Source organism: Coffea arabica, chromosome 4e (assembly GCF_036785885.1).
Source record: "Coffea arabica cultivar ET-39 chromosome 4e, Coffea Arabica ET-39 HiFi, whole genome shotgun sequence".
Taxonomy (NCBI): domain Eukaryota; kingdom Viridiplantae; phylum Streptophyta; class Magnoliopsida; order Gentianales; family Rubiaceae; genus Coffea; species Coffea arabica.
In genome coordinates this window covers 4268132-4293276 of record NC_092317.1, presented here as the reverse complement: position 1 = coordinate 4293276, position 25145 = coordinate 4268132, and the positions used below count along the sequence as shown (strand labels likewise).

At 35.4% G+C, this 25145-nt stretch overlaps 4 protein-coding genes and 1 long non-coding RNA gene across 6 annotated transcripts; 1 reads left to right on the top strand and 4 right to left on the bottom strand.

Annotated features, from left to right (window-relative positions):
- Positions 1-729: 729 nt before the first annotated feature.
- Positions 730-4005, bottom strand: LOC113742006 (uncharacterized). Its single transcript, XR_003460774.2, has 3 exons — positions 3703-4005; positions 1587-3326; positions 730-1097 (listed from the first exon to the last, which is right to left on the bottom strand). It is a non-coding gene; the product is annotated as an uncharacterized lncRNA (long non-coding RNA).
- Positions 4006-6571: 2566 nt separating this feature from the next.
- LOC113742480 (NDR1/HIN1-like protein 10) lies at positions 6572-7344 on the top strand. Its single transcript, XM_027270314.1, has 2 exons — positions 6572-6660; positions 6837-7344. Exons 1-2 carry the CDS (start codon positions 6572-6574, stop codon positions 7342-7344), a joined length of 597 nt encoding a protein of 198 aa, XP_027126115.1.
- An 8569-nt stretch (positions 7345-15913) lies between these two features.
- Positions 15914-17197, bottom strand: LOC113742717 (uncharacterized protein At4g14100). The gene is made up of 2 exons (XM_027270640.2): positions 16578-17197; positions 15914-16147 (listed from the first exon to the last, which is right to left on the bottom strand). Exons 1-2 carry the CDS (start codon positions 17065-17067, stop codon positions 15969-15971), a joined length of 669 nt encoding a protein of 222 aa, XP_027126441.2. The 5' UTR covers positions 17068-17197; the 3' UTR covers positions 15914-15968.
- A 447-nt stretch (positions 17198-17644) lies between these two features.
- On the bottom strand, positions 17645-20655 carry LOC113742718 (succinate dehydrogenase assembly factor 2, mitochondrial). 2 transcript variants are annotated; one of them, XM_027270641.2, is made up of 7 exons: positions 20295-20655; positions 20127-20175; positions 19124-19241; positions 18946-19041; positions 18712-18838; positions 18103-18171; positions 17645-18016 (listed from the first exon to the last, which is right to left on the bottom strand). In XM_027270641.2, the coding sequence occupies exons 3-7, from the start codon at positions 19228-19230 to the stop codon at positions 17870-17872; spliced, it is 546 nt and encodes a 181-aa protein (XP_027126442.1). In that variant the 5' UTR covers positions 19231-19241; positions 20127-20175; positions 20295-20655; the 3' UTR covers positions 17645-17869. The 2 variants fall into 2 exon arrangements, with proteins under 2 accessions (XP_027126442.1, XP_027126443.1); XM_027270642.2 differs by having other exon boundaries at positions 18712-18826; positions 20295-20561.
- Positions 20656-21206: 551 nt separating this feature from the next.
- LOC113741315 (uncharacterized) lies at positions 21207-25145 on the bottom strand. The gene is made up of 4 exons (XM_027268820.2): positions 24826-25145; positions 23333-23591; positions 22906-23100; positions 21207-22089 (listed from the first exon to the last, which is right to left on the bottom strand). Exons 1-4 carry the CDS (start codon positions 24918-24920, stop codon positions 21694-21696), a joined length of 945 nt encoding a protein of 314 aa, XP_027124621.1. The 5' UTR covers positions 24921-25145; the 3' UTR covers positions 21207-21693.

Genomic DNA, 25145 nt, shown 5'->3' with positions numbered 1-25145 from the left:
TATTCCTCAAACTGGTTGCTTAATCCGTATCTATGCCCGTACTAGTGTCGAATGAATAACTAAAATTTGAAATTGCAACAAAAAATATTTTTTACAAGAAAGGTGAAAATAAGTAGAACTTTTGCTAACTTTAACCCAAAATTTTAAAAAAAAAGGATAGGCCTTTTTGTAGTTTTGAATTCAAAAGTGTTGTGGTTGTGATAGAATTCTTTATTAAATTTTGAAACAGTTAAGAATTCAAGAGATAAGAACAAAGGTGACTTTTATTAGCCATTAATTTTAGTTAGAGTAGGAAAGGTCGATGCACTAGTAACGCTTGGATTTCTTTATGCCAAAGAATTCATAGTACCTAAAGCTGGTAGCCTTTTTACGGATTCATTGAAGGTATTTATGAGACCCCCACAATTATTGTTTCCTCGGTTACGATAAATGGACAAAGAAAGTCGAAACTAGTTTGTCCCATTATTTCTAATGGCAGATTGTCATTAAATAGAAAGGTGGATTACTTGTTTATTCGTAGAGGACGTGGGAAGATACTATTTGTTTGGACTTCTGCTAATCGGTTACTGAGGAAATCACAGCACTTAACTTCACAAAGGCCGATGCTCTCTCATAAAAGTGCCGTCAGTCTATATAGGAAAGCAACACACTTTATTTTTGGTCGCACCGAAACGAATGGATAAAAAGGAACTTCTAATGCTCGCAGAAATAAATAAGAGTATGTGCTCCTACGACAGAATGGATGTTACACCGCTATTAATGTGGTAAGGGCAAATCCCTTTAGTACTTTACAGCAAAATGTAGCATGTAGTAAGTAGCTGCTTATATAAAACCACTGAGGTTTTTCATGGTTAAGCATTAGAACAACTACTGCATAATAGTCCCTGACTAAGCTGAACAAAATGTGAGAGGGTCACAACTACAAGAGTAGTAGCGCAATCAGAAAACACCTATAAGGCTATAACAACTAAGACCAAAAGCGAGACTGTGTCCGATGCACCCCATGTTTAACTAGAACCATCCATATGGAATTCCATGATTAATGCTAATCTTCCCTGCTTCCTTTCACTTATTCCATCCCGTTGAGATATCCAGTCCTGAAAAAGAACATGACTTTCAGTTTTAGCATATTTGGAAGCGGAAATAACCAAATGATGACAATAATAACAGTAAAACGTATGCGTGCTTCAAGTCCCTAAGCTTTAGCAGCAGAACAAGCCATGCGAGGAACATTTCTATAGTAAACCACCTGTACCAATTTTGAGAATATAAGTATAAAAAACCAGAATAAGGCTGAAAGCCACAACAACAACTCAGAGAAACCAAACCACCCTTCTCCAATCATCAAGACAATATTAAATTTATCTAATAATATTCTCAAATATCTAAGAATGATATGAGATTTAATAAGTAATAAAATAAAAAACAAAGCATATGGCCGCCATACAAAAGCAGAACCCCAAGAATCCTAGAGAGTCCAAACCTTCTGTGCCCAGTAAACCAACAATACTAGCTTTAGGAGTAAGAACAAACAGTTTGAAGTAGATGATCAATATTATCAACAAAAGAGAAATGAATACTTTTACCTAGATATCTTGCAACACTGTTTCCTATTTTGTTTCAGTTTCCCTTGAACCAAGAAGAAGGGGGAGATTCAATCCCATGTAATATAATACGGTTCCGATGTCCAAAATTTTCCCAAAACTCTTCTGACCATTAGCTGCCTTGCCGCCAAACCTGTTGATCAAGGGACCATTTCAAAAAGAAAAAGGGCGGACAGGGGACCCCTGAGTTAGCTTCAGCTGAGGAATTACACTTTGTCCCAATTTCATAATCTTCCTTTCTTGAATTTAAAGGGGCTTGGGTTCCCTTGGGGAGGATCGTATAGCCTGCACTGTCAAGTCCTTTTTTCCTTCTCTGCTCTTTTCCTTTATTAAAGTAACAACTCTAGCAATCACATTCTTGTCTATTAAGGCATTTAGTTAAATCTGATTATATTGGAATATTCCTTGCCCAAAAAAAAAAAAAACTTTTTCTTCATAGAAGCGCTCTTTTAGTCTCTGAATCATTCCATCAAGCACAGAGCAACAAGCAGCAGGTAATTGGAAACTGAAGACAGAGATTCACAGGTCTGTATTTAATTTTCTTGATCTTTCTTTATTATTTCACTTTCATGTCAGCTAAAATCGTTCAACTAAACTGTTGTATGCGGGCACTTTTGCAGGAGTTTAGAGTATTGTAGTATATTTTGTGTAGCAAAATTATGCGGTTAATTGTTGAATAGAATTTTCAAAACAAGAATAAATCATCACTAATACAAAAGGGATCTTTTCAACATGCATGAAATACATAAATTTTGGTCAGAAATAATTGTATGTAAAATCTGACCGCCAAAGCTGTAACTCCAATTGCAGGAAGTTACGATTAAAATGAAATTTACTGCCTTTTAGCCCTGTAGCCGAGAATGCTGTTATATTGGAGGATAATTTGGCTCAAAAAAAAAAAATCAAAGATCCTACTTATGAGCATCAGTAAAGATTTGAAAAAGGATATTTAATTGGAACTTTTCTGTTTTGACTATCTGAAAGCTTTTATTGGAGGGAGAGTGGTCTGGATTAGTTTATTGGATTACTAATGCTGGAAAAGATAGCCATTAATCATGTAACCTTTCTTTAATCTTAAATTAATGCATTATTAAAACATAGGCAATAGTGGTCATTTGAAACAAGAATTAGTTTAGTTTTTGTTGTGGTACTTATTCGTATCTCCTGCACCACTTTCCCTAGAGCCTTGAAGTCACTTGCTTTAGCTATGCTAACAATTATATCCGGAATCCATGAGCTAGTGGAAAAGTATTCATTGCATTGCTTTGTCATCAGTAGTTTTATCTTTGACATTATAATCTTCCTCTGTTTAAGAAGTTGATTAGGGACATGAACCATGACTTTTATAAGGAACTGGGGAATATCTATACCAGATCGATGGATAACCAAAAGGTGCATGTGGAAATAAATAAAGGGGGGAAATAAAAACTTGGCATTTGATTTTTGTTCATGTACACACACTCATGAGCTAATAGGCATGTACTTTATGTTAATGTGCACATAAATGTTAGCATGTTACAAAGTATTTGGTGGACAAATAACTTTCATCAATTGGTCAGGCACTTGATCTGATGGTGATAATATTATTGTTTCATTCCTGAGCAGATTTCAAATTCATGCTATAGTATTACAATTACTTTCTTTCTTTCTTTCTAAAATGAGTAATCATTTATACCATCAAACAGGGGTCTTGCAGCGGCAATGGACCAGAATAGTGTGGAACTGCAGGCAGAAAAAATTCTTACACTTCTCAGTCCTTTCGCACCGAGTAGCAATCATAACACAGAAATTTCTCTTTGACATTTCACCAAACATCTTATATGCATTCACAAATTAATCACATTTAACTTAAACGCCTAGTCTCAAGTCCTTTCCTAGATGTTTCATATGGCTATTAACCATATTTTACCCGTAGACAATCAAAACTACAACCATTTCCTAGATGTTTCAGTGGACATTTTCAGCCCCAAAATTGCAATAAAATCTTCAAATACTCAGCCTTGATTTCGTAAGAAAATCTTGACAAACAAAACAAATGAAATATAAATAAATTACAGCAATATAATCAAACGATTTCAAGTGGACATTATGGACTAACCTCGGCACTGCTCTCTTTGATTGGCTACCACCGTCGCTAACCCTTTTATTGTATCCGCATATGGCAGCACCCAAAAACAACCGATCGATGAGAAAGGATAGAGGGAAAGTGGGAACTGAAGATGAAAATTTGGAAGTGAGAAAATTTATGCAATTGAAACCAAGAGAAAGTGTGGACTAAAGTGGAATCCTTTGCCTGGGAATTCAATTGTATCGTTGGAACTGAGAACTAAGTAATAAGAAGGCAGATGACTTTAAAGAGATGATACCCGGAAGTGTTTCAGAACCCAAAATCGTTTTCAGAAACCGGTAACTTTTTTACTTAAATATGAACATTTTTTACTTTTAGTATTAGTAAGTTTGATTCAACCATAAGTAAATTTTGTCAAATAATAAGTAAATTAAATTACTCAAAGTGTAAATTTCTATTTTGACTAAAACTTACCTTTCAGGCATAAACTTACTAGTTTTAATTAAAAACTTACTAAAGTTAATATTAATTATTTTAATATAATATTTAAAAAGTCACTAAAAAATTGGATCTGTCACTAAAGGTAATAGAAACCTGTAATAGCAGGTTTCCTTAATATCGTTACCATAACTATAGGCACTGTAGCATTGTCCTTTAATTTGAAACCATTTACCAAACATCTCTAAATATATGCATTCAATGTTAGGTGCCACGTCAGCAATATTAGCAAGTGGAACTACGTAGTTTTACATTAAATAAGAAGATGAACAAATATAATGGATAGAGGATCTCGTTTACTTAACACAATCGTCTGTGTTATATATTGGTGATGGAAAATAATTTACATATTGACTCCACTTTTCATGTCCTAAAATTTCTATTTGTTTTACATTATATAAAATGAATAAGTTGGAAGGGGATAAATTCACACCCCTCCATTCTAAATCCATGTTTTTAATACATTATATAAAATAAACTTCTTCAAATTTTCTTTGCCAATTTTCTATTCTTTCTTTGCAAGAAAGTTGTACTCTGAGGTTGCTTTGACCTGCATTGGAATAGAAAATGGCTTCTTCTTTTTTTTTGGAAGCATTTTATCAATCTGGGAAACAATGAAGCCTGTTTTGTGTCTAAAATCCTACCATAGCTGAATAAGTGAAGCTAAATTGCGGCTTAGACTAAGTGATAACAAAAGTAAAAGAGCGTTCATGTTCCCTACTACTAAAACCCAATCCTAAATAAAGAAGTCCGAAGAGTGTGACATCATATACTGATCAACTAACCGTGTTATTTTCTCCAATGAATCATAATCTCATCTAATGTAATTTTTTTTTCAATACATAAAAGAGGATCAACTAACCGCTTAGTAATGAAGTATAATTTACATGTTGACTCCACTTTTTGCTTAATAAAATTCATATTTGTTTTCTATTATGTGAGAGAACTAGTTAGTAAAAAAAAAAAAAAAAAAAGCAAAGTGATAGCATTATATGGTAATTTTAAGAATTATAAGCGCATACAAATATATAAGTTGTTACTCCTTAAATAGATTTTTTTTTTTTTTTTGGAAGAGGGAAAATTTGTTCCGGTCTCGACCAACCAGGGGCTCAATAGTTGGTTGGTTTTTGACAAAAAGAGAAAAAAAAAAAAAACAACCTATTCATTCCATTAACAGCGATGGTGATTTTGACCCATGAATAAAGAAAATAAATTATATTTGAAAGGATCGATCGATGAGAATTTTAAGAAGATGGTTCTTTAACATCATATCAGGCGGCCTAGGAACAAGCGCTTTTTTTACTCATTTTAAATCGGTAAAAAAACAAAAGTAGGACTGCGTAAAACTAAAAGGTGGAGCGAACAAATCATTATTCTAAATCATCACACTTGTTTAGATATAATTACTTTAAAAACACTAATTTCCCAAATCCAGAACATACAAAGGCAATAGCGGATTTCATTGTGAAGCATTTTTCTTGCTGCATTTGGATTGAGGGATTTGACGAAAGATTTGAAATCCTCTTTAATTGTTTACGATATTGTAAAGGTATTTGAATTTGTAAATGATCAATGATTGTTATCTAATAATTGGTACATTATAAATATATATAGTATTTAAAATATATTTAATAATTGGTACATTATAAATATAAATACCTATTAAGTAATCCAAACCATTAGAGCGATTTGTTATCCTCTAGTGTTGGATAGCAAAAACTAGAGCAAATGCATCAAATTTTGCCAATGTTTTGGTACACGTAAGGTCAATCCGCGGGGCTACACTACGAATATGCATTCAATTGTTCATTCTGTTAAATATTCGGCTTAGATGACATAACCATGCAATTAGTACCCTCATTAAAGATCATGAATTGATGCTTGGTTTTATTTATACTTTGTTGGTTAAAACAAAGCCAAACGAAGGTGATGTTCCGTTCCAACTTCCTAGCAAGCAAGAAGGCAAGAAGCAGAAAAGAGTCGGTCGAGATGCCATTGCCAGTATTGCAGTCACTAGTCAGTAGACATTTTCTCTGAGATGTCTGACCAGCTTAAGGAATTTGGTGTATTGAATTGTGTACCTTTTCTTGGCTCAACCTTCTATTACTTATAAAAGTCTTCATCTGATAGACTATGAGGATATTGAGCTTATCCTCTAACCCCATAGTAGTTGTCACATTCAAGAGTACGAATCTCACTAAGTTACTACAAGTAGAGTCCCTTTTGAATCCAAGTTCTGGCCTTATCCCAAGAACCTGGGACTAAGGTGCTCCTTGCTACGCTTTTGTTTGAGAAAAGCCCGAACAAGACAACTCGGCCGTGACACGGATCCTTCCTCTATATAATACATATTACATAGTTAATTCGATACACGCGTTTTTTTTTTTAATAGTCCGAGAGCATGAGTTCCTTCGATGCAGAGGATGGCCACGAACAGCCGCCCAACAATCAGCGCAGCGCATCTCTTACCCTGCCGTGGATGTTCAACCGGTAATTGTTCCAATACCTAACACCGTCGTGCACCACCACCCAAACAACCATCTTGTCCATGACGATTTACGTCCTCACCCTTGCCTTCTTCCTTGTCTCGCCATAGTATGGATTCTCTTCGTTCTAGGAGTGATTGCAGGAATGCCATTTTTCATTTGGTTTGTCACTGCTTATAGTGTTTATACTAACTACTCTCCCGAGTTTCAGATTGACTCTATTTCAGTGTCCCCTCCTAACATTTCTAATTCTCAAATTTCAACAAATTGGACTATGGGAATTATGGTCACGAATCCTAACAAACGAAGCCATATTGTTTATGATGGCCTTGAGGTATCGCTATTTTACGAGGCCGACCAGAATCTTTGCTCTACCAGGATTGCGCCTTTGCGTCAAGGACCCAAAAACACAACTACCTTGGCTGCTGAATCACAAGCATGTTTGCAGGATCTCAATGATCACTTGTTTGCAGGTGTAACTGAATCGGCTGCCAGAGCGATCTCAAAGGATTTGCGAGGAGGAATCGGGGATTTTAATGTTAAGTTGCGGGTTCGACACCGACACGTTAATCCATTATGGCCAGGTAAAAATTGGATTCATAAGGATTTTGATTGCTTAAATATCAAGGTTTTGTTTGCAAGTGATGGAACCAGTTCAAAGATACTTGGGTGCAAGAACTGTTTTTAGGACCATCAAGTTGGCATGTCGTCGTGTCGTCCAATTTGACTCCTAATTTTTTTACATAGAAGTTATGCAAACGAGTAAAACTTGAGCCTCTTTCATTCTTTGTGTGATGTTCTCTTAATTTTTTGAATGCTTTAGCGTCTCATTAAAAAAAAAGTTAATTATGTTTTTGTTTCATAGAGAAAGAAAAACTTTTAAAGAAAAGAATTGCAAAGCTATGCAAGAGAAAAACTGTATAAGCTAAGAGATATTCTTTCTATTTCTTGGTGTAGTTTTAGGAGAAAACTGAGTTTTATGTGTTAGTAAACAGATTAATTGTATCAACCCATGGATTGACCTATTTTATACAACTCATTTTTTACATCAATTATAGTCTCGTGTTTTCCATCCCGAATTTCCACCACTAATTGTATAATTCGGGCGAACAAGTAACAGTTTTGACGGCATTTTTTTCCCTTAGAACAGAGGTAAAAAATTTTAATAGCATTTTTCAAAATTTTTTCATAGTATAAGTGGAAGAATTGGAATTCGAAATTTCTCATTTACACTTACTTTTTCTGAATCACCTAACCCATACCAAAAAAGGTACTTCAGATGGTGAACATCATAATAGTACCCCCCAAAAAAAAATTTAGCTTGACACCAAAGTGGCGCAAATTTTTTTTTAAGCCATTATTATTTCCACGGGACCATTGGTAAAGGATTTTTTTGTTATACATTCATTTGTTAATGGCTACCGTATTTGGTTGATATAAATCTCAAGTGTATCTTTTCACCCATTCGTTCATGTAGTGTTATACTATTTGGTTGATGTAAATCTCAAGTGTATCATTTCACCCATTTTAGTGTTCAAGTTACATCGAATACTAATGTACACCAATCTAGTAGAAAAGTATACCAAATGATGTAAGACTAAAACCAACTTGACAAATATATAAAAGAAAGGATGTAACTTCTTAATCAGTGGAGAGTGCAAGTGCAGTGAAATTTTGATAAACAAATCTCATGGGGTATATGTCTTTTTGCAAATAATTAGTGATGGACAATATTCCAATTTATTGAGGCCACTTTTCACGTCCTAATATTCCTATTTGTTTAACATTATATAAAAGAACTAAAAAAAACATCTCCATGGGTTTCCAAAATATGAGGCCAAAAATAAGCGCATTTTATCCAATTCAAATAATCACGAACAAAAGATAGAGGTGCATAAACACAACAAGTGGAGCGGATAACTTATTTCCCTTATAATTTGCTAGGTTTGTTGATGATGCAAAAACTTTTGAAAACTTTTAATATGGCTGAATATTTTGATTTGCAACTATTATTTGGAGTGATTGATGAAAAAGAATTGGTTATTGAGAGTATAAAGAACTTGAGACATAAATAAATAAATTAGCCTCAACCCCTGATTCATAAATTTTAGGTAATAAAACATGGAAAAATTGTTCAAAACATCCTTTACATTTTGCAAAATGACTTTTTTCGTTCTTCACTTTTAAAAGTATAATTTTACGTCCCTTATAAATTCACATTAGTTAAATTTGATCCTTACCTAGGTTTTCGACTAATTTTTTTATCGGAATCTATCAGCATGTGATCATTTTTAAAAAGCAAAAATGTCAAATCAAATTTTACATAATCCAATCCATAATCCCTCCCATTTCATAAAATAAATTTTTTCGTCCCTCACATTTCACAAAATAAAATTTTCTATTTCTCATATTTTACAAAATGAATTTTTTATCCCTCATTGATCATGTGTCCGAATAGTTTTTTTTAAACCTATGTATATATTTATTTAATTTCACCTAAATAATATGAATATCATGTAATATATCTCTATTTGATTTCTCCTTAATGTATTGTTCAGGTAAAATCAAATAGATATATACATGAGTTTAAAAAAATTGTTAGTTTTGTACTCATGTTTATTTCTTTTTACTCGAAAATTGAAAACAAAGAAGACATTTAATGCTAAACATTATTGAGTGTTTATATCGAATTAAATTGGGACAGAAAAATAAACAAAGGAAAAGTATGATAAAAAGAAGTGATTGGCACTTTGAAATCTTAAAACAATTACAATACAAATAATTCAACTGTTGGTCTTAAGAGTGTCGAGTAGAAATTTTCGATTTAAATTACAATTTGTTAGCATGACTATAGAATTCGAATTAGAACCCATTAATTAGAGATGATCTTATTGTACAACTCAATAAATGAATTATTACCACAAGAGAAATGGCCACAAACATTGAATAGGTTCACATCGTGAAACCAAATAGATATATACGTGAGTTTAAAACAAAATTGTTAGTTTTAAACTTATGTATATATCTATTGAATAGTATGTGTACAACTACAATTAGTCTGTTTATGTGAAATTAAATAGAAATATATTATATGCTATGCGTACTGTTAAGGTGAAATCAAATAGATATATACATAGGTTAAAAAAAATTATTCATACACATGGTCAATAAGGAATGAAAAAATTCATTTTGTGAAATGTGAGGGACTATGAATCTGATTATGTAAAATTTAATTTGATAATTTTATCCCTAAAAAATAATCACATGCAAGGTATGTGGTGAATTCCGACCAAAAACTAGTTGAAAACCTAGGTATTGACCAAATTTGACTAATGTGAATTTGTAAGGTACGTAAAATAAAAGTGAGGGACGAAAAAAGTCATTCTATAAAATGTGAAGGACATTTTGAATAATTTTCTCATAAAACATTATAGGACATGATTATACTAGTTCATCAATTAATTATAACAATTAAGGTGTGCAATGTGCATGTCAATACGGGTATGGGCCTGAATTACACAAAATCAACCCCCTACCTCAACCCATATTATTTTATGCGGTATGCATTAAGATGTTAGATGGATACCAATGAAAAACACAATGAATTTGGATTGGATTTGACTAATCCCAACAATTTGACATGCATAGACTTATATTCGATTAAATCCATTTGCGTTTCTACGATTACCAAATGGAGATAATTTACATGTTGACTCCACGTTTGATATAATTTCTTCTTGATTTTTATTTTGTGAAAGAACCTAGTAAAAGATTGACCCACCAGTTGCCAAAATATGAGGCATAGGAAAAGGGATTTTCATCATTTTATAGGATCGATCTTTACCCATTAATTTCTTTGGGTCGACTTAGAACTCTATCTCACATCAATCTGTATTGCTAGAGAACCAAGCATATCTTTGGGTCGACTTAGAACTCTTATCTCTCTATTGCTAGAGAACCAAACATCGCCGAAACAGAAAGTTGATGCTGAAATGTACCACTAGTTGAGAACTTGAGACATAAATAAATAAATTAGCCTCAACTCCTGATTAATAAATTTCCATGTTAACAGAAAAAATGACAGAGAAAAATTGTGTATATAATATTTTTTATATAGGAATAAAATATCTATTTATACATAAAAATATTTGCTATTATACTAAGTAAATCTCCTATAATTATGCTACAATTATGCTAAACAAATCTACTATGATTATGTTATAAATATGCTAAACAAATCTCCTATAATCATGCTAACATTCCAATTGCCAAGTGCAAACATACTCAGTCAAGATGAGTTCTTCTGCACCATCTAAACATGGCTTCCGACAGGTTGTGGTTCCCATAGTTGATAATCGACAATTCATGGGTGCCGATCAAGTTGCCCCCAGACCCACCCAAGAATCCCCATGCGGTAGAATCTGTGCTATTGTTGCCTGCATAATCCTCGTGCTTCTATGTCCTGCATTGTTTGGATACACGATTGAACTGGTTAATAATTTCAAAGATCCCCGGTTTCAAGTAGAATCTTTCTCATTCTCTGCTCCCAAGCTTTCCACTAGGAGTGATAATATTAATGATATTCCAATAACAGCAAATTGGAGCATAGGGATCTCGATCACGAACCCGGCTAAGCACCATGCTGTCACTTTTGAAAATATTGAGGTATCAGTCTTGTACGATGCCACGAAGATTCTTTCCACGGAAACAATTGGAACATTTCGTGAAGCACCAATGGATGTGACGAGGTTTGTGGTGCATCCAAAAGCGTGGTTGGAAAGTTCAGTCGCGAGTGCCATTGCTAATGACTCAAGGGCTGATGGAGCTGTTGATTTTGATTTGAGGGTTTGGGCCAATTCAACCTATATTATGAAGATTACTCACAAGAGATATCATCTTGTTTTCGATGTTCATTGCAGGAACTTGAAAGTTGGATTTTCGTCTTATGCAACTGAAGGTGAGATGCTGCTCGGAGGATCAAAACAATGTCTGATCGCGGGCTATCTGGAGATGCATACATATAATTAACTATGGAGTCGACTATTCTATTTACATTTTGTATTTTGGCTTCTAATGGAGAATCTGATTTTTGATGATTGTTCAAGTAGATGAGGGATACTTGATTTGCATTTTCTGGATGTGATTCGCAAGTCAGTTTAGTCATTAGCCTTTGGTTTTTCGCAGTTATCTATTGTTCTCGTAATACATTTGCACTTATCTAAATATGGTTTTTCTTTCTTTTTTCCCCTTAATAACACGATAAAGTATATATGGCTACCATTGTAAAGATATAGTATAACAAGTAGAGGTGGCAAAATAGGCGGGATTTGCTTGGGTTTAAGATGGAATCGAGTCATATGAGTTTGGGTCCAACCTTACCCATATGTGTTTTGGGACTAATTTGGGCGGGATCACTTTGGGATGGGTTTAGATTGATCCCGCCCAATACCCAAATCTATTTTCTATATATATTTTTCCTTTAATTCATTTTTTATTTTTTATATAACTTTAAGATTTTTGATTTATTAAATTTCTTTTAGTTTTATTAAATAAACATGCAAGTGCTTTATACTCAGGATTCTCACCAAAAATTGGATTAACAAATAAAGGAAAAGATAGATATAATACAGCCATATTCCAACATATATCAAGATGGCCAAGGCACTTAGGGTGTCGAATATTTATCCTCATCATTGTCCAAGGATGACAGGTCTAAACTGACTGAAATGCTGGAAATTCTTATGGATAATGACTAGGAAGATTGCTAGATTATATTCGTTGGTATGACTATAAAAATTGTTAAAGATAATTTTTGAATCTAAGACTCCGTTTGGATTGGCTATATTTTCAAAAAACAAATTTTTCAAATACAATGTTACAGTAATATACAATAACTCAAAAAATATCTCATCCATATTAGTATATCAAATATTTCAAAAAAAATTTATAGTAAAAATTTTTCATATACATTGCGACAATAAAATATTTCAAAAACACCCCAAAAAACAGCTAATCCAAACAGAGCCCTTGCTATTTGAGCCTAATGGGTACCCAAGTATTTTCCAAAATTTCCCATCAATTAATGGGTACAATTGGGATTTGTCCCATTTTAAACCCAATATCAAATTCTAGTACCCATCCCGCCCAAAGTCCCTATGGGCATGGGTAACCCATTGGGACTTGGGACAAATTGCCACCTCTAATAACAACAAGATAAGGGTCCCATCTTTTGTTGTCCTCTGTCTAATGATAAAGAGATTTGAGCTACAATCTTGTTTATAATCTGTTTAAACTTATCCCTTCTTTTTTTTCCACTGTTCTCCTCAGTCTTTTATCTCTTTCCTTTCTGGTGCTTAATTTCAATGTACATGAACATTACAGCTTAATTTCTATGGTCCAGTCCGGTTTTCAAAACAATGACTCGAAGAGAAAGTGCCATGCTGCCCTCATTTATTTTCCCAGCTAAAACTGAGAATCTGTTGAAAGGGTCGTGGTCGACCGAAATTGCTCTGGATTTGATAGCAACTACCAATCAAGAAAAAACAGCGGACTGCAGAGATAAAAGTGAAGAGGAACCGAGAAGCGAATAAAATTGTTTGGAGAAAGAGCGCTTTCAAGTGTGAAAATTAAGTAGGAAGGATCATGTATTAATACTAAATTCCGGGTCTTATTTGCAAACCTGAAAGAGATAGTTAAGCGGTCCTATGGTGGAAGAGAGCCTTCAAAATTTGGGGCTGTTCGTAAAAATTATTGGAGATTGCAAGGTACTTAGTTAAGAGCTTCTAGACTTAAATACTTTTTGGACCGGCTCACACTTGGAAATACTTATTGGACCGGCTCACAGTTGGGTAGCCCCGGTCTTCAAATACCTGATGGTTCAAATCGTGCTACATCATCTCGTCAAATGGTGTGGCACAATCTGAGTAATTGGATTTATAAAGACCAGGTCTACCCAAGTTTTGCCCTATTGGATCAGATACTTCGTAGCGATAATATTTTTCAAAATTAGGTTTGTTTTCTTCACATACTTAGGTAGGTGGACCTTTTTTTTTCACTCCTAAGGAAAAAATTTCTTGAAAAATGGACCTTGATTCCATAGGCTTTAATTTTCTCCCTCTTCATATAGGTCTCTGGTGTACAAAATTAACATATCAATTATGATACCTGAGATTCTTCTTAGCAATGGTCGCATCAATTTAAAGAGATATAATACTAGTCAATATTAATCAACCAACAGCTTTTTTCAATTTTGTATAGGATAAGCACACTAAAATGGTCTACCCACCGTAAAATTCTGACATTATCTCCACTTCTATTTTACTTGCACTTGTATTAGAAATTTAGAACACGATAAAAATCAAAACATGATAGGATTAGGAGCTTGTATTAACCCTAAATCAGATCCCATCTTTCCTGCGAGTTCAGGAAGTTCCCCCACTTGAAACAAAGAGTCATTAGCACACCTGAAATAAAATTCTTGTAACTAATGATGCCAATGTATTGTCCTTCTTTCTTTTGTGAGTTCCCCAATTCTAACGTAGTTTTAACTCACAAGATCATTGACAATGGGTTCTTCGGTTGCAGAAGATAAACACAGAAAAAACAATCTCTCCCAGCCTGTTGTTGCTCTCTCACAGAATTATTCATCAGCTCTAGAAAATATTAAACCCCTCCAATCCCCAGCCTGCAGTGTCCACGAACGTTCCACTAGTTGTAACCATGCTTACATGTACCAAAGACTTCGTCCAAGAGATGATCACCCCACTACTCCTTGTTGGATGGTCATCATATCTGGAGTAATTTTTTGTTTAGCAATTTACGTTGTACTCGTAAAAGGGGTTTATAACACGATCGAGCACCCCCAGATTCGAGTTGATTCTGTCCTACTATCTCCTACAAATGTATCTAGTAATAATCAAACGACAGGAAATTGGAGTATAGGAATCCTGATAAGGAATCCTTGTAAACATGTTTCTGTCGTTTTCGAAAATCTTGAGGTATCAATTTTTTACAAAAATACTGAGTTTCTGTCCAAGGCAATCGTTGGTCAACAATTTCGTCAAGAACCCGGAAGACAGACGAGGCTAATTGTACAACCAAAGACGTGGTTGCAAGGAGATGGACATTCTGTCGCGACTGCGATTGCTGATGATGATAGAATCGCAGAGGGAGTCGTTGATGTTGATCTGAAAATTCAGGCCAACTCAACCTACTTGCATTGGGGTATAGGGGGTGGCAAAGAGAATAGGATCTTCCATTCTCTTTGCAAAGATTTGAAGGTTGCATTTTCTTCAAGCACAACAGACGGAAATATGCTCCGAGGATCTAAAAAGTGTTCGGCCAGTTGATAAATCCGTAGAATCCAGGAGGAAAATCTAGTTTGTCATAGAAGTGATAGTACTTCATTTGCACTTTCTATTAAATAACTAAATATGTACAATTTGTCAGCTTAGTGAATGTCCTTCAGCAGCTTATTATTATTGTTTACATAACTCTTTTAAGTGCAGTTTTCTTTCTCCTCCTCTTCACAAACAAGGTATGGCATTTGCATGTATCTAAATAAAGATGGTAAGATAGCGACACCATCCTGAATGTGCCTAAGATTGTTCAGTATAGCACCTCCTATGCATCTGGGGATAGCTTAACTCTTATGGTTCATATTTTGTTTCAAGGATGACGATTGGGGAACTCGCTCAAACTCAAAACTTATCTCGAGTTTCTTGATTTGCTAGCTACCCATACCATACGCTGACTATACCCTCATTAACATGTATAACAGGTTACATGAATCTTGACTATTCTTGTAATTTGGTGAAAGAAGATAATGAAATAGTAAACAAAAAATAAAAAGGGTACCATATTTCTAAAATTTAAACACCACTTTCAAGTCTTTAAACTTTCCAGTTGCAAACAAACTTCCATTTGACCCACAGCTTGGACGTGGGTTGGTGACTGAGATGAAGTTTCTCCATCGGATTATGCAACGCAGATTCAGCAAGGATGTGGTTTGCATGTTTTATGCTAATGCTGCAGAGGGGACTACGCTATTGCTAGGAGGGCCAACTCAGTGTGCAACTATATAATAAAGAAAAACTGGTAACACAATTTCTATACTTATTTTTGCTTTCCCTGTCCTGGAATTTGATTCCAGAATTGCCAAGTTTCATTTCACTTCCAAGTCTTTGGTTTGCTTGCGATAAAGAAATGTTTACTAGTTTGATAACCAGAAAGGGAAAACGGAAATACCCGAGAAGAAAGGACTAAAAATCATCCAGCTTCATTGATAATTACTTGCAATAAAAAGACATTAATTCACATACTTATAAGTTTTCCTCCCTTCATCAGATTTGCACGAGAAACAGGACCACCCAAAGTATCAAGCACAGGTTTTGTTTCCTCTACGGCCTCCGTGAAGCAGTATACAGGAGCTTGCCACTCGGGGTCTTCAAGGACACTACCAACCTCAAATGTCATCACATGTGCTACCATTCCTACAGCAATTTCGACCACCACACATATAACAACTATATAAAACAAAAAAGGTGCAAAATTCCAAGATGTTGAGACACCTTTAAACTGGAGCAACAGATGCTTGTGTATAACCTTTCTAATTTTAACTAATATTTACATGAATTCCACGCGGCTACATTAAATGCTTGTGCATTCCTAGAATAATGAATGATCATGCGCACATTACGAGCATCTGAAGCATCAATCTCCCCAAAACCAGGTCCACACGAGTTTATCCCTTTTGGGGGGGAGGTGGGTGGTGGTGGAACCCAAGGGAAGAAATGCAACAGTTTTTCAAGGTTAGAAATATGACCGTCACCAATTCAGATTTTATGCAAAGCTAGACTAATAATAACACATCTTACAAGCTTCATTGATACAGAATTAACAAGAATAACAAAAGTCATTTACCTGTGAAGAAAGCCCAATAAACAGGTCTTTTGGTGACCACATCCTCATAGTACCAAATGAAATCAACCTTCTCCCACACATTACAGAGAAAACCGTCCATGTATTTCTGACCAAGATATGTTGCACCATCGAGCCAATTTGGTCTTAGAATTCCCACTGGGAAATGCAATACTCTGCATTCTTTGTTGGAGTCCAAGGTGTAAATGTAAGAGGTGCCATTGTCCCATTCCAAATCATAAAGAAGCTTTCCCAGCTGGTACTGAATGATGTTGAAGTTTCTGCCTCCTGGCCAGTCATACCACAGGTCAACCTTTTGTAGAGATCCCTTACTGTTATTCACGAAAAGAATTGAGTGGAATTGTTCTGGCCATGGGACTGGAATTGGGTCTGTAGATTCTGAGGCAATCAAGGAAAAGCAGAGGAAGGATTCAGAGAGAAGAGTGGTCAAGAAGTAGTAGAAGATGAACTTGTTAGGAGAGAGCTTAGGCATTTTCTTCCCCCCCCCCCCCCCTTCTCTTTCTCAGATGTCAGTTTTCTACTGAACTTCAAAGAGTCCGTAGACTGGAATGTGCAACGGTCAGGGTCCTCAGGGAGAGTAGGAAAAGGAAGAGGTGAGAAAGGGGCTTTAATGTTGATAAGGTTTTTCTCGTCTTGTGTAAATAATTCGCTTGCGTTCTTTTATGTGGGCCACAAAGGGGAGTCTATTTCGGTTCGTCCATTTTGACACACTGTTTGTCCGCATCCTCTGCTTTCTTCGTTTAATGCAGCAAAAGAAACATGGGATGCACCAGGGCAGGTAAATTATCAGTTATTTATGCTTAAGCATCAATGGCTTCCCTGACAAAAGTAGGGATGGACGCATACCGATGTTTCAACATGCCTACTTCCGAGATGTCCAAACTCTTTTTTCCTGCTCAAAAGTGGCTCTGCATCGCAGCAGTTTTGGGTAGGTAACTTGAGAAAATTCTCCCGTCACTCAGTGTAAAAGTAAGTAAAACTTTTCAATGGAACGAGTGGCTGGCTAACTTATTTCACACCCACAATACAAATTGCTGCATCACGTAGAAGACGATAAAGGCAGAGCTTGTCATGGAAGGCTATCAAGTTTTGTAGTTATTACAGCATGTGTTTCAAATCTAATACAGTCTCCCTCATGCACAGCCTTATCACAAAGTAAAAAACACAGTACTAATAACATGATTTATTTTAGGTAAATATATTCTAGTGTCGCTCTATGCTACAGCCGGCATGACAGAGAACGGCAACAGCTGACCCTTCAGGATCAAATATCGTTACTGATTCCCCACCACTGGGCCATCACGTCCTTTCTTGAAATCATCCCACCCCCTCACCCATGGCTGCCCAGGAGTTGCTCTTGTCTCTGGAGAAGCATGGCTGTTCAGATTGTTCATTACCCTTTTCTGCACATCAGCAAAAACCTGCAACCACAGTTTTAGTGCGTCAGAGTGCAATAAATGGTATTAAAGAATAAAACCAAAACAAACAACTTTCAGTTTTAACTCACAGGATTCATTCTTACTGCCTCTGGAGGTTGCCCCTGACCAGTCAACCACTTCCATAAGTCCGGATTTTCCTGCCAATACATATGGAAACAACAATGAAGAGGGGAGCATAGTCAACTAAATCAAGTAAAAGTGGCTATCCAAAACCATAAAAATATATATCTATATATATAGTATTAATTTGAGCCAGACGAATCAATTATCAGTGCTTTGTTTGTCAGAGACCAGAAGCTCAAGAAAGATGAGCACGTAATTAAAATGGCAGAAACTGTAAATCCTGGGCCAGGTCAGACATTACGTGTCTCATAAGACGGAAACCTAAACTGACGTGTGCTATCATGCATACCATATATGCTGAGCAACATTTGCGATATCCTACTATGAAACAGCCAAGTCATCCAGTGGTAGGATGAACAGTTCAGACGAGTCAAACCAATAAGATATCCAGACCAACAAAATGCCACCTTATAACAAACATGAAAACTAGAAGACGAGGCTTAATACAACTTAATTTCAATCAAATGGTGAAGGGCCTGTAAAGTTCCAATCATTTGAGGAAAAGTGAGATTGAACGGTTGAGAAGCAGAAAAGTCAAGGACAAACAAAGATACCAAGTCAAGGACATGAACAAGGGCTTTAATTCCATTTTCATCCATAGAATGAATATGATCTTCAACCCATCTCCCCAAAATCAAATCCAGCTCCAGGAACCCTCTTTGTCTGCTCCTGTAGAGCAGCCTAAAATTTAGCAAAGAGTATCAGTGAAGCTGGACTACACAAAAGAAAAATCAAATGGTAAAAAGGGCAAAATAAACAAAAGGTATAATCAATACACAACAGAATACCTATTAAACAACCGCCTCTTGCTTTCTTCATTGGAAAGATCAATATTCAGGGCCTGATTTGAAGAATAAAAACATGGCAATGAACCAAGAATTGGCCTAAAAGAGCAGAAACAAAAATGATCAAATAAAAAGTAAGCATATAAATATAGATAAAACAATATTGTATGAGGTCTCTAACCTGTAAATATTGTGAGAGGACATTGTGGAGGTGGCAACTGAGGTCTGATTCGAGGAATTAAGAATGCGAGGAATGGTGAAAAGAAGAGCCCTTCTCAAATTTGCCATCTTGGTAAAGGCTGCATATTGGCATGTCCAATTTTCAGAACTAAATTGGAAATCAGATGCTATATCAAGTTATTGTATGATTTAAAAACGACACCCACTAATTCCCATCATTTGGCAAATAGTACTTCTAGTTCCAGATTTCCTTGTATGGGTCACAATAGACTGCTGATCTTGAGAACCCTAGAGAACTGGAATTAGATGCAACAACTTCCATTTCTAAATCTACATCTAACCTAATCTGCATTTTTTGTTTCACTCAATTCTGGATTAGAGTTGCATCAAACCAAATATCATCATATAGCACTATCATTTACATTATTAAAAAGCATTCCTTTCTAAACTCCTTTCACATACAAATCATAAAAGCTGCAAATTTGCTTCCAAACCTACTGCAGCTAAAAGGAGCCTATATGAAGTATCCTTTTCCTTCCCATTCAGTTAGTAGATTTACACAATAAACTCATCTAAGCTCAAATTCGCAATAAACAACTATGACAAATTACAAAGATTTCTAAATTATCCCCTCTACAGCATTTTCCTTCTAGGCTATTGTAAATGAATGCTACCAGAAGCCCAAAATTAATATGTAAATCAAAACATCAAAATGAACTGAAAAAGAAAAACTTGTACAGTAAAGATCATTGCTTTACTATCAAGAATAGAAACCAATCTCAACAAAACTCAAAATTTAATAAGGAGAGAGAGAGAGAGTGTGTGTGTGTGTGTGTGGAAAATACAACAAAATGGACAGAACAATCATATCAGTTTAGAACCTCCAACTCCGGCAGGATTCTAAAACTCATCGCGATATTCAAAAATTCAACCGGTAAAATCAAGACATGGATGGTGGTTGATGGAAAGAGGGAACAAAACCGTAATTTCTTGTATGAAATTACCTCAGACGACGGGACTTTGAAAATGTTGCAATGCTTGGGGTTCCCAAATCTTCATCCAAAAAAAAAAAAAAAATCAATGACAAAAAGCTTCAAAAAAAGGGTCAGAAATATAATCCTAGGCCTAACAACCAACTACTAACCAAAAATTGGAAAGGAGTTTAAACTTACATCTTGGGCCTCCGTGTAGAACCTTCTGCTTGAGGTTCTAAAGCAAGAGAAGTCAGGGAGTAGATGATTAATTTCTGTAATTCTCTGAATCTGGAGGAAATTGGAATTGGGTTCTTACCTACTGCTCTTTTGATTTGAAGAATAAAGAATTCTAAGTTTTGGGATGCTATTAACGATTACCGATGGAAATTGGGATTTTTTTTTGTTTTTATTTATTTTGCATCGTACATGCGGTGCTAGCGTGGCTTTGTAATGTCCAGTCCGCCTGGTTTCCCGGGAAAACGCGCAAATTCCTCTCGCAGCTCACTCAATTGCTCATTCGAGCTGAAGCTATCAAACTTTAAATTAATGTATTCGACTCAAAAGTTTGTGAGCTTTGCAAAATTTTCACATACACGTGTATATTTGATAGTGAAATTATAAAAATCTTTATTACTATTATTATTAAAGAATTTAAGCTCGACTCAAGTTCAAATTTATTTTATTTTCTTGAGTGAGTTCGAGTTCTTTAAAATTTTCTTGAGTGAGTTTGAATAAAATATTCGTCAAATTCGAACCTAATCAAAATTGAATTCGATGTTATTGACTCGACTTATTGCTATCTCTGGTGATTATTATATTAAATTATTTTTTTAATCAAGAGTGTTTTTACAATAATATATTGGTTCAAAGGGACATTAATTGTTAATAGATGTTAGTAAAAACTTAAATTGCTTTCTGTGGTGCATGCCTGTGCCTGTTGATGATTTAACAGGAGAAGAAATGACAATAATGGGTAGTAAAAGTACAATGGTGATCTATTGAGTAGATCAACTCAATGCATCATTTTTAACTCCAATTTTGAATGGCAATACTTTTTTTTTTTATCAAATTTCCTTCCTCCTAATATACCAACCAAGAAATTACGCATAATTTAACTGTAACATGGTGAGCACATATTATATCACTGGTCAAATATTCCAGAGAAAACAGGCGAAAAAAAAAACATTCATAGTGAGGATACACTATTCGAACCTCGAGAATTTGCTATTGCGTTTACTTGTTGAGCTGATTGGTTTCTAAAGTAAAACATGGGCAAAGGAAAAGAAACTTGCACAACTGAAAAGAAACCTATTGGTGCTAGATTAAAATTGTCTTGCATTTCCTTCGGCTCTTGCCTCCATCCATCGCCATGTTGCCTGAGTTAGGTTGGTATGCGACCAAAAATCTCTATGACAGCCCAGTAGATTCTTTACTCCAACAGCTAGCTAAGTTGGAAACACTGCAGTTTCAAAGGCAAATCCTAGCACAAGACTCTGAACGGATATATTTTCCTTCTGTTGTTTCTGGTTACGCATGGTCTTGGCCAAATACAAAGTAGACTGTAACTCAAATTCAACAACAATAGTCAATCACAAGTTTAGAAATTGATTTCACGTCTCTCTGCAAAAAACTTGCCGCTTACAGACAGCTCAGGGAGTAGTGCAAGCCAAACTGCTGTATCAGCCCCATCTTCAGGAGGAATATGCCCAGCCCAGCCAGTCATGGCAGTCTTAACCCATCCTGGGCAATAGCAATTGATGTATATTTTATGACCCTCAGGCCGATCGGACAGAATTCTCGCCATTAGCCTTGTGTAGGCATTAACTGCTAGCTTTGACAACGAGTAGTCTGTATATACCTGCGGCCATCCGCCAGATTCCCAAGTACCATCTTTGACTTGTTCCAAAAATTTGTTCATAGTGCCATCAATTAATTCCTCAGACAACGAGTCCACATCTTCCAGTTGCGCTCTCAACGTAACATTTCCAATTCTCTAGCAGAAAATAAGCAAACACTTTGAATGTTTGATGCAGGAAAATGTATTTGTAAATTAGAAAATCAAGAATAATGTGACTAAAAAGAAGGTGATCTCATAGAATTCTCACACGATTTCTCAACTCAAAGGATTTATTCCACAATCTCTTGTGGTTATTTACTGCTACCATGTGTAAGTATTTAACCACTTGATTGGTGGATTATCCAGAATTGCACAGATTGCCAAGGAACTCATATCAAGAAGCAGACTAAGCTGCTTGACTTGATAATGAATGAAATAGAGAACAGCAATCTTTTTTTTTTCCCTTCCTGCAGGGGTTTTGGGGGTTGAAGTCAAATGGAAGGGAAACATAACTTTAGGCTACAGTAACAACAGAAAAACATTAAGAAATACATATTCTAACAAAAAACACAAGTCCTAGATTATGTGAGAAGACACAGAATGAAAAGGATTCCAATTTCCTATTTAAGTTTAGAACAGCAGAAAAAGAAGCACATATGCTTTGCCACTACTTGTGGAGGAATATACCTTCCAACAAGTATCACAATTATCATTGTGCATGCTACAGGTACCTCTGTTATTTTGGCCTTAAACATTACATTCATCAAAGCAAAACAAATAGATGTTTTTGGGACCAAAATCATTCCCTGGATCCCAAAGAGGTACGTACGTAACCCAAATTTATTTATTACGGATAGCACAATTACCCGATCAAACAAGTTAACAGGTAAGAAACAAAAGTTCAAGACAGATTTCAGAAAACATGAAAGCAATACAAATAGAAATACATGGAAGTATCAAAGTATTACTTACATTTCGTCGGCCGTTTAACCTTCCCAAACGTGAGGTGACACTAACAATACGAGCACCTGAAGCTGAAGGCCTAAGTAATGGAATCATAGCTTTAATCATGCTTTTGGTGCCAAAGTAGTTTGTCTCAATAACCTTTTCAGCATGTTCAACTGAGTTTTCTGACCCAATATTGATATTAATTCCTGCATTGTTTACCTACAAATTCACATTAACAACTGAAAAGTAGCTTAGCTTCAATCAGAGAGGATATGACAACAGTAAGGTAGAGTGAGAACGCTTTAATAGATAATCAGCCTTCTTCTTATCTATAATCCCTTATTTTCTTTTCTTCTTTCTCTTTTCTTTCCTCCCTTCATCCTTGATGAAATTAATATGTCACATGCAACAATTTTAGCATAAGTACGTATTGAAATGGGTTCCATCATACCAGTATATCCAAGCCGCCATAATTTTGTTGTATCCATTCAGTAAATGTCTCAATTGATGAAGGATTCACTATGTCCAATTGATGAAAGACCACATTTAGACCCCCTTCTTGCAAGACCTTTGCTGCCTCTTCACCAACACCAGTCTCTCGTGATGTGAGAATGACGGTCAATCCATGCATTGCAAGTTGGTGTGCAATCTCAAAACCAATTCCCCGATTGGCACCCGTAACCACAGCAACAGTATCAGAAGACCACCATCTGAAATACCAACAACATTTACAGATCTTATGTTCAAAGCTTTTTTCTCTAAGAAATGTATTTTCCGATGTTGTAATTTGTCTATAGTTCCACACACACTCACGGAAGTTGTTGCTAGTGAGGAATAGGCCTAACTAGATAAATTATGCAAAAGGATAACTTAATAGAGGACCTGATACTGTGATCAAGAAAAACACTTTTGTTCATTAAAACGTCACAAATTAATAGTGGCTTTATCCAATGATAACATAGTAATGGAGTTAGTTTAGTGGAGTTCATGCACTTAATAAGTGAACTGAAATCTACTCCCAGATTCGTGGATAGGAAGTCTGTGTTTTTAACTACTTCAGAATTATCTAGGATTTGATTCTCTTTATTAAATTGTTCAAATTTACAAATAGTTTAACACATCTCATGTACAAGTCAGATTCATAAGCAATGGACATGAGACATATCGATGAACAAACACTTTATCCATGGAAAATAGAAAGTATTAAATGAGTTAAACAGCTGCCTGTATATTCTAGCCATGTCTATAGCCAAAATGCGACCATGTAAAAACATAGTCAATGACATATGACTAATTTCATAATCTTTAATTATCCTTCCAGTGAAGGACAGGAGATTAGCATACCTCTACTAATTCAAAAGAAAACTGGCATTTCATGCATACATAATTATTCAAGCCATAATTTAGAGGCTAAAATGGGTGAATCAAACTATGCTTTTAAGTGCAATAATTCCAGCATTAACCTTACTGCGTCTAAATACCGTGGCATTCATCCAACCCTACAAAAGTTCCCATTTGACACCCTCAAATCCTCATTCAAACTGCATTATCCTAAAATCTCCCCAACCGCTCTTAATAAGATATGCATTAGATTGAAACAATGAGCTAATCAATTATAAATCTCAACCTAAAGAGAACGCACCGAGAACAACAGAAGATAAAAGGAAAGAGAAAATAGAATACCATGTTCAACCTTAATCCTAATGCTTTTGTAATGTATGAAATGCTGCAATATGCAATCAGCATGCATATCAGAAGGAACCCATTATCGAAATCCAAGTAAATTTACATCCTCAATCAAGCAGATAAAGAAAATTAACCCGTTTTAGCGAACAGATTATGTAATTTCAAGGGCATACAGATTTACAACGATTAATTATTCAGGATTTCTAACAGATACATGAAAGCAGAAGAAATTGCTCCAAGAGTAACTAAAAGAATTACCTTTGATGATCGGAATAGGGAATGGTGCGGAGAAGAGAGATCTCTTGGCGCCTCATTTCTCTTTTCTCCCTTGCCCTTTCTTTTTTATCCATCATTGTAATTCTGGATTCAAGGCTCTGGGCTGTTGGGATTCGTTTGCTCTAGCTTTTCACTCAATTTTTCTTTCTTTAAATTTGTGTTTCTTTTCCTTTTCGTCTCAGATTTTCTTTTTTTCCCTTGGATTGAGATAGAAATGGAGGAGTGCATAAAAGAACAGAAGCTGCGGTTTTTGTTCCCGGCATATTGGGAGCAGACCCTTAGACTCCGCCTCTTTCTTAAAC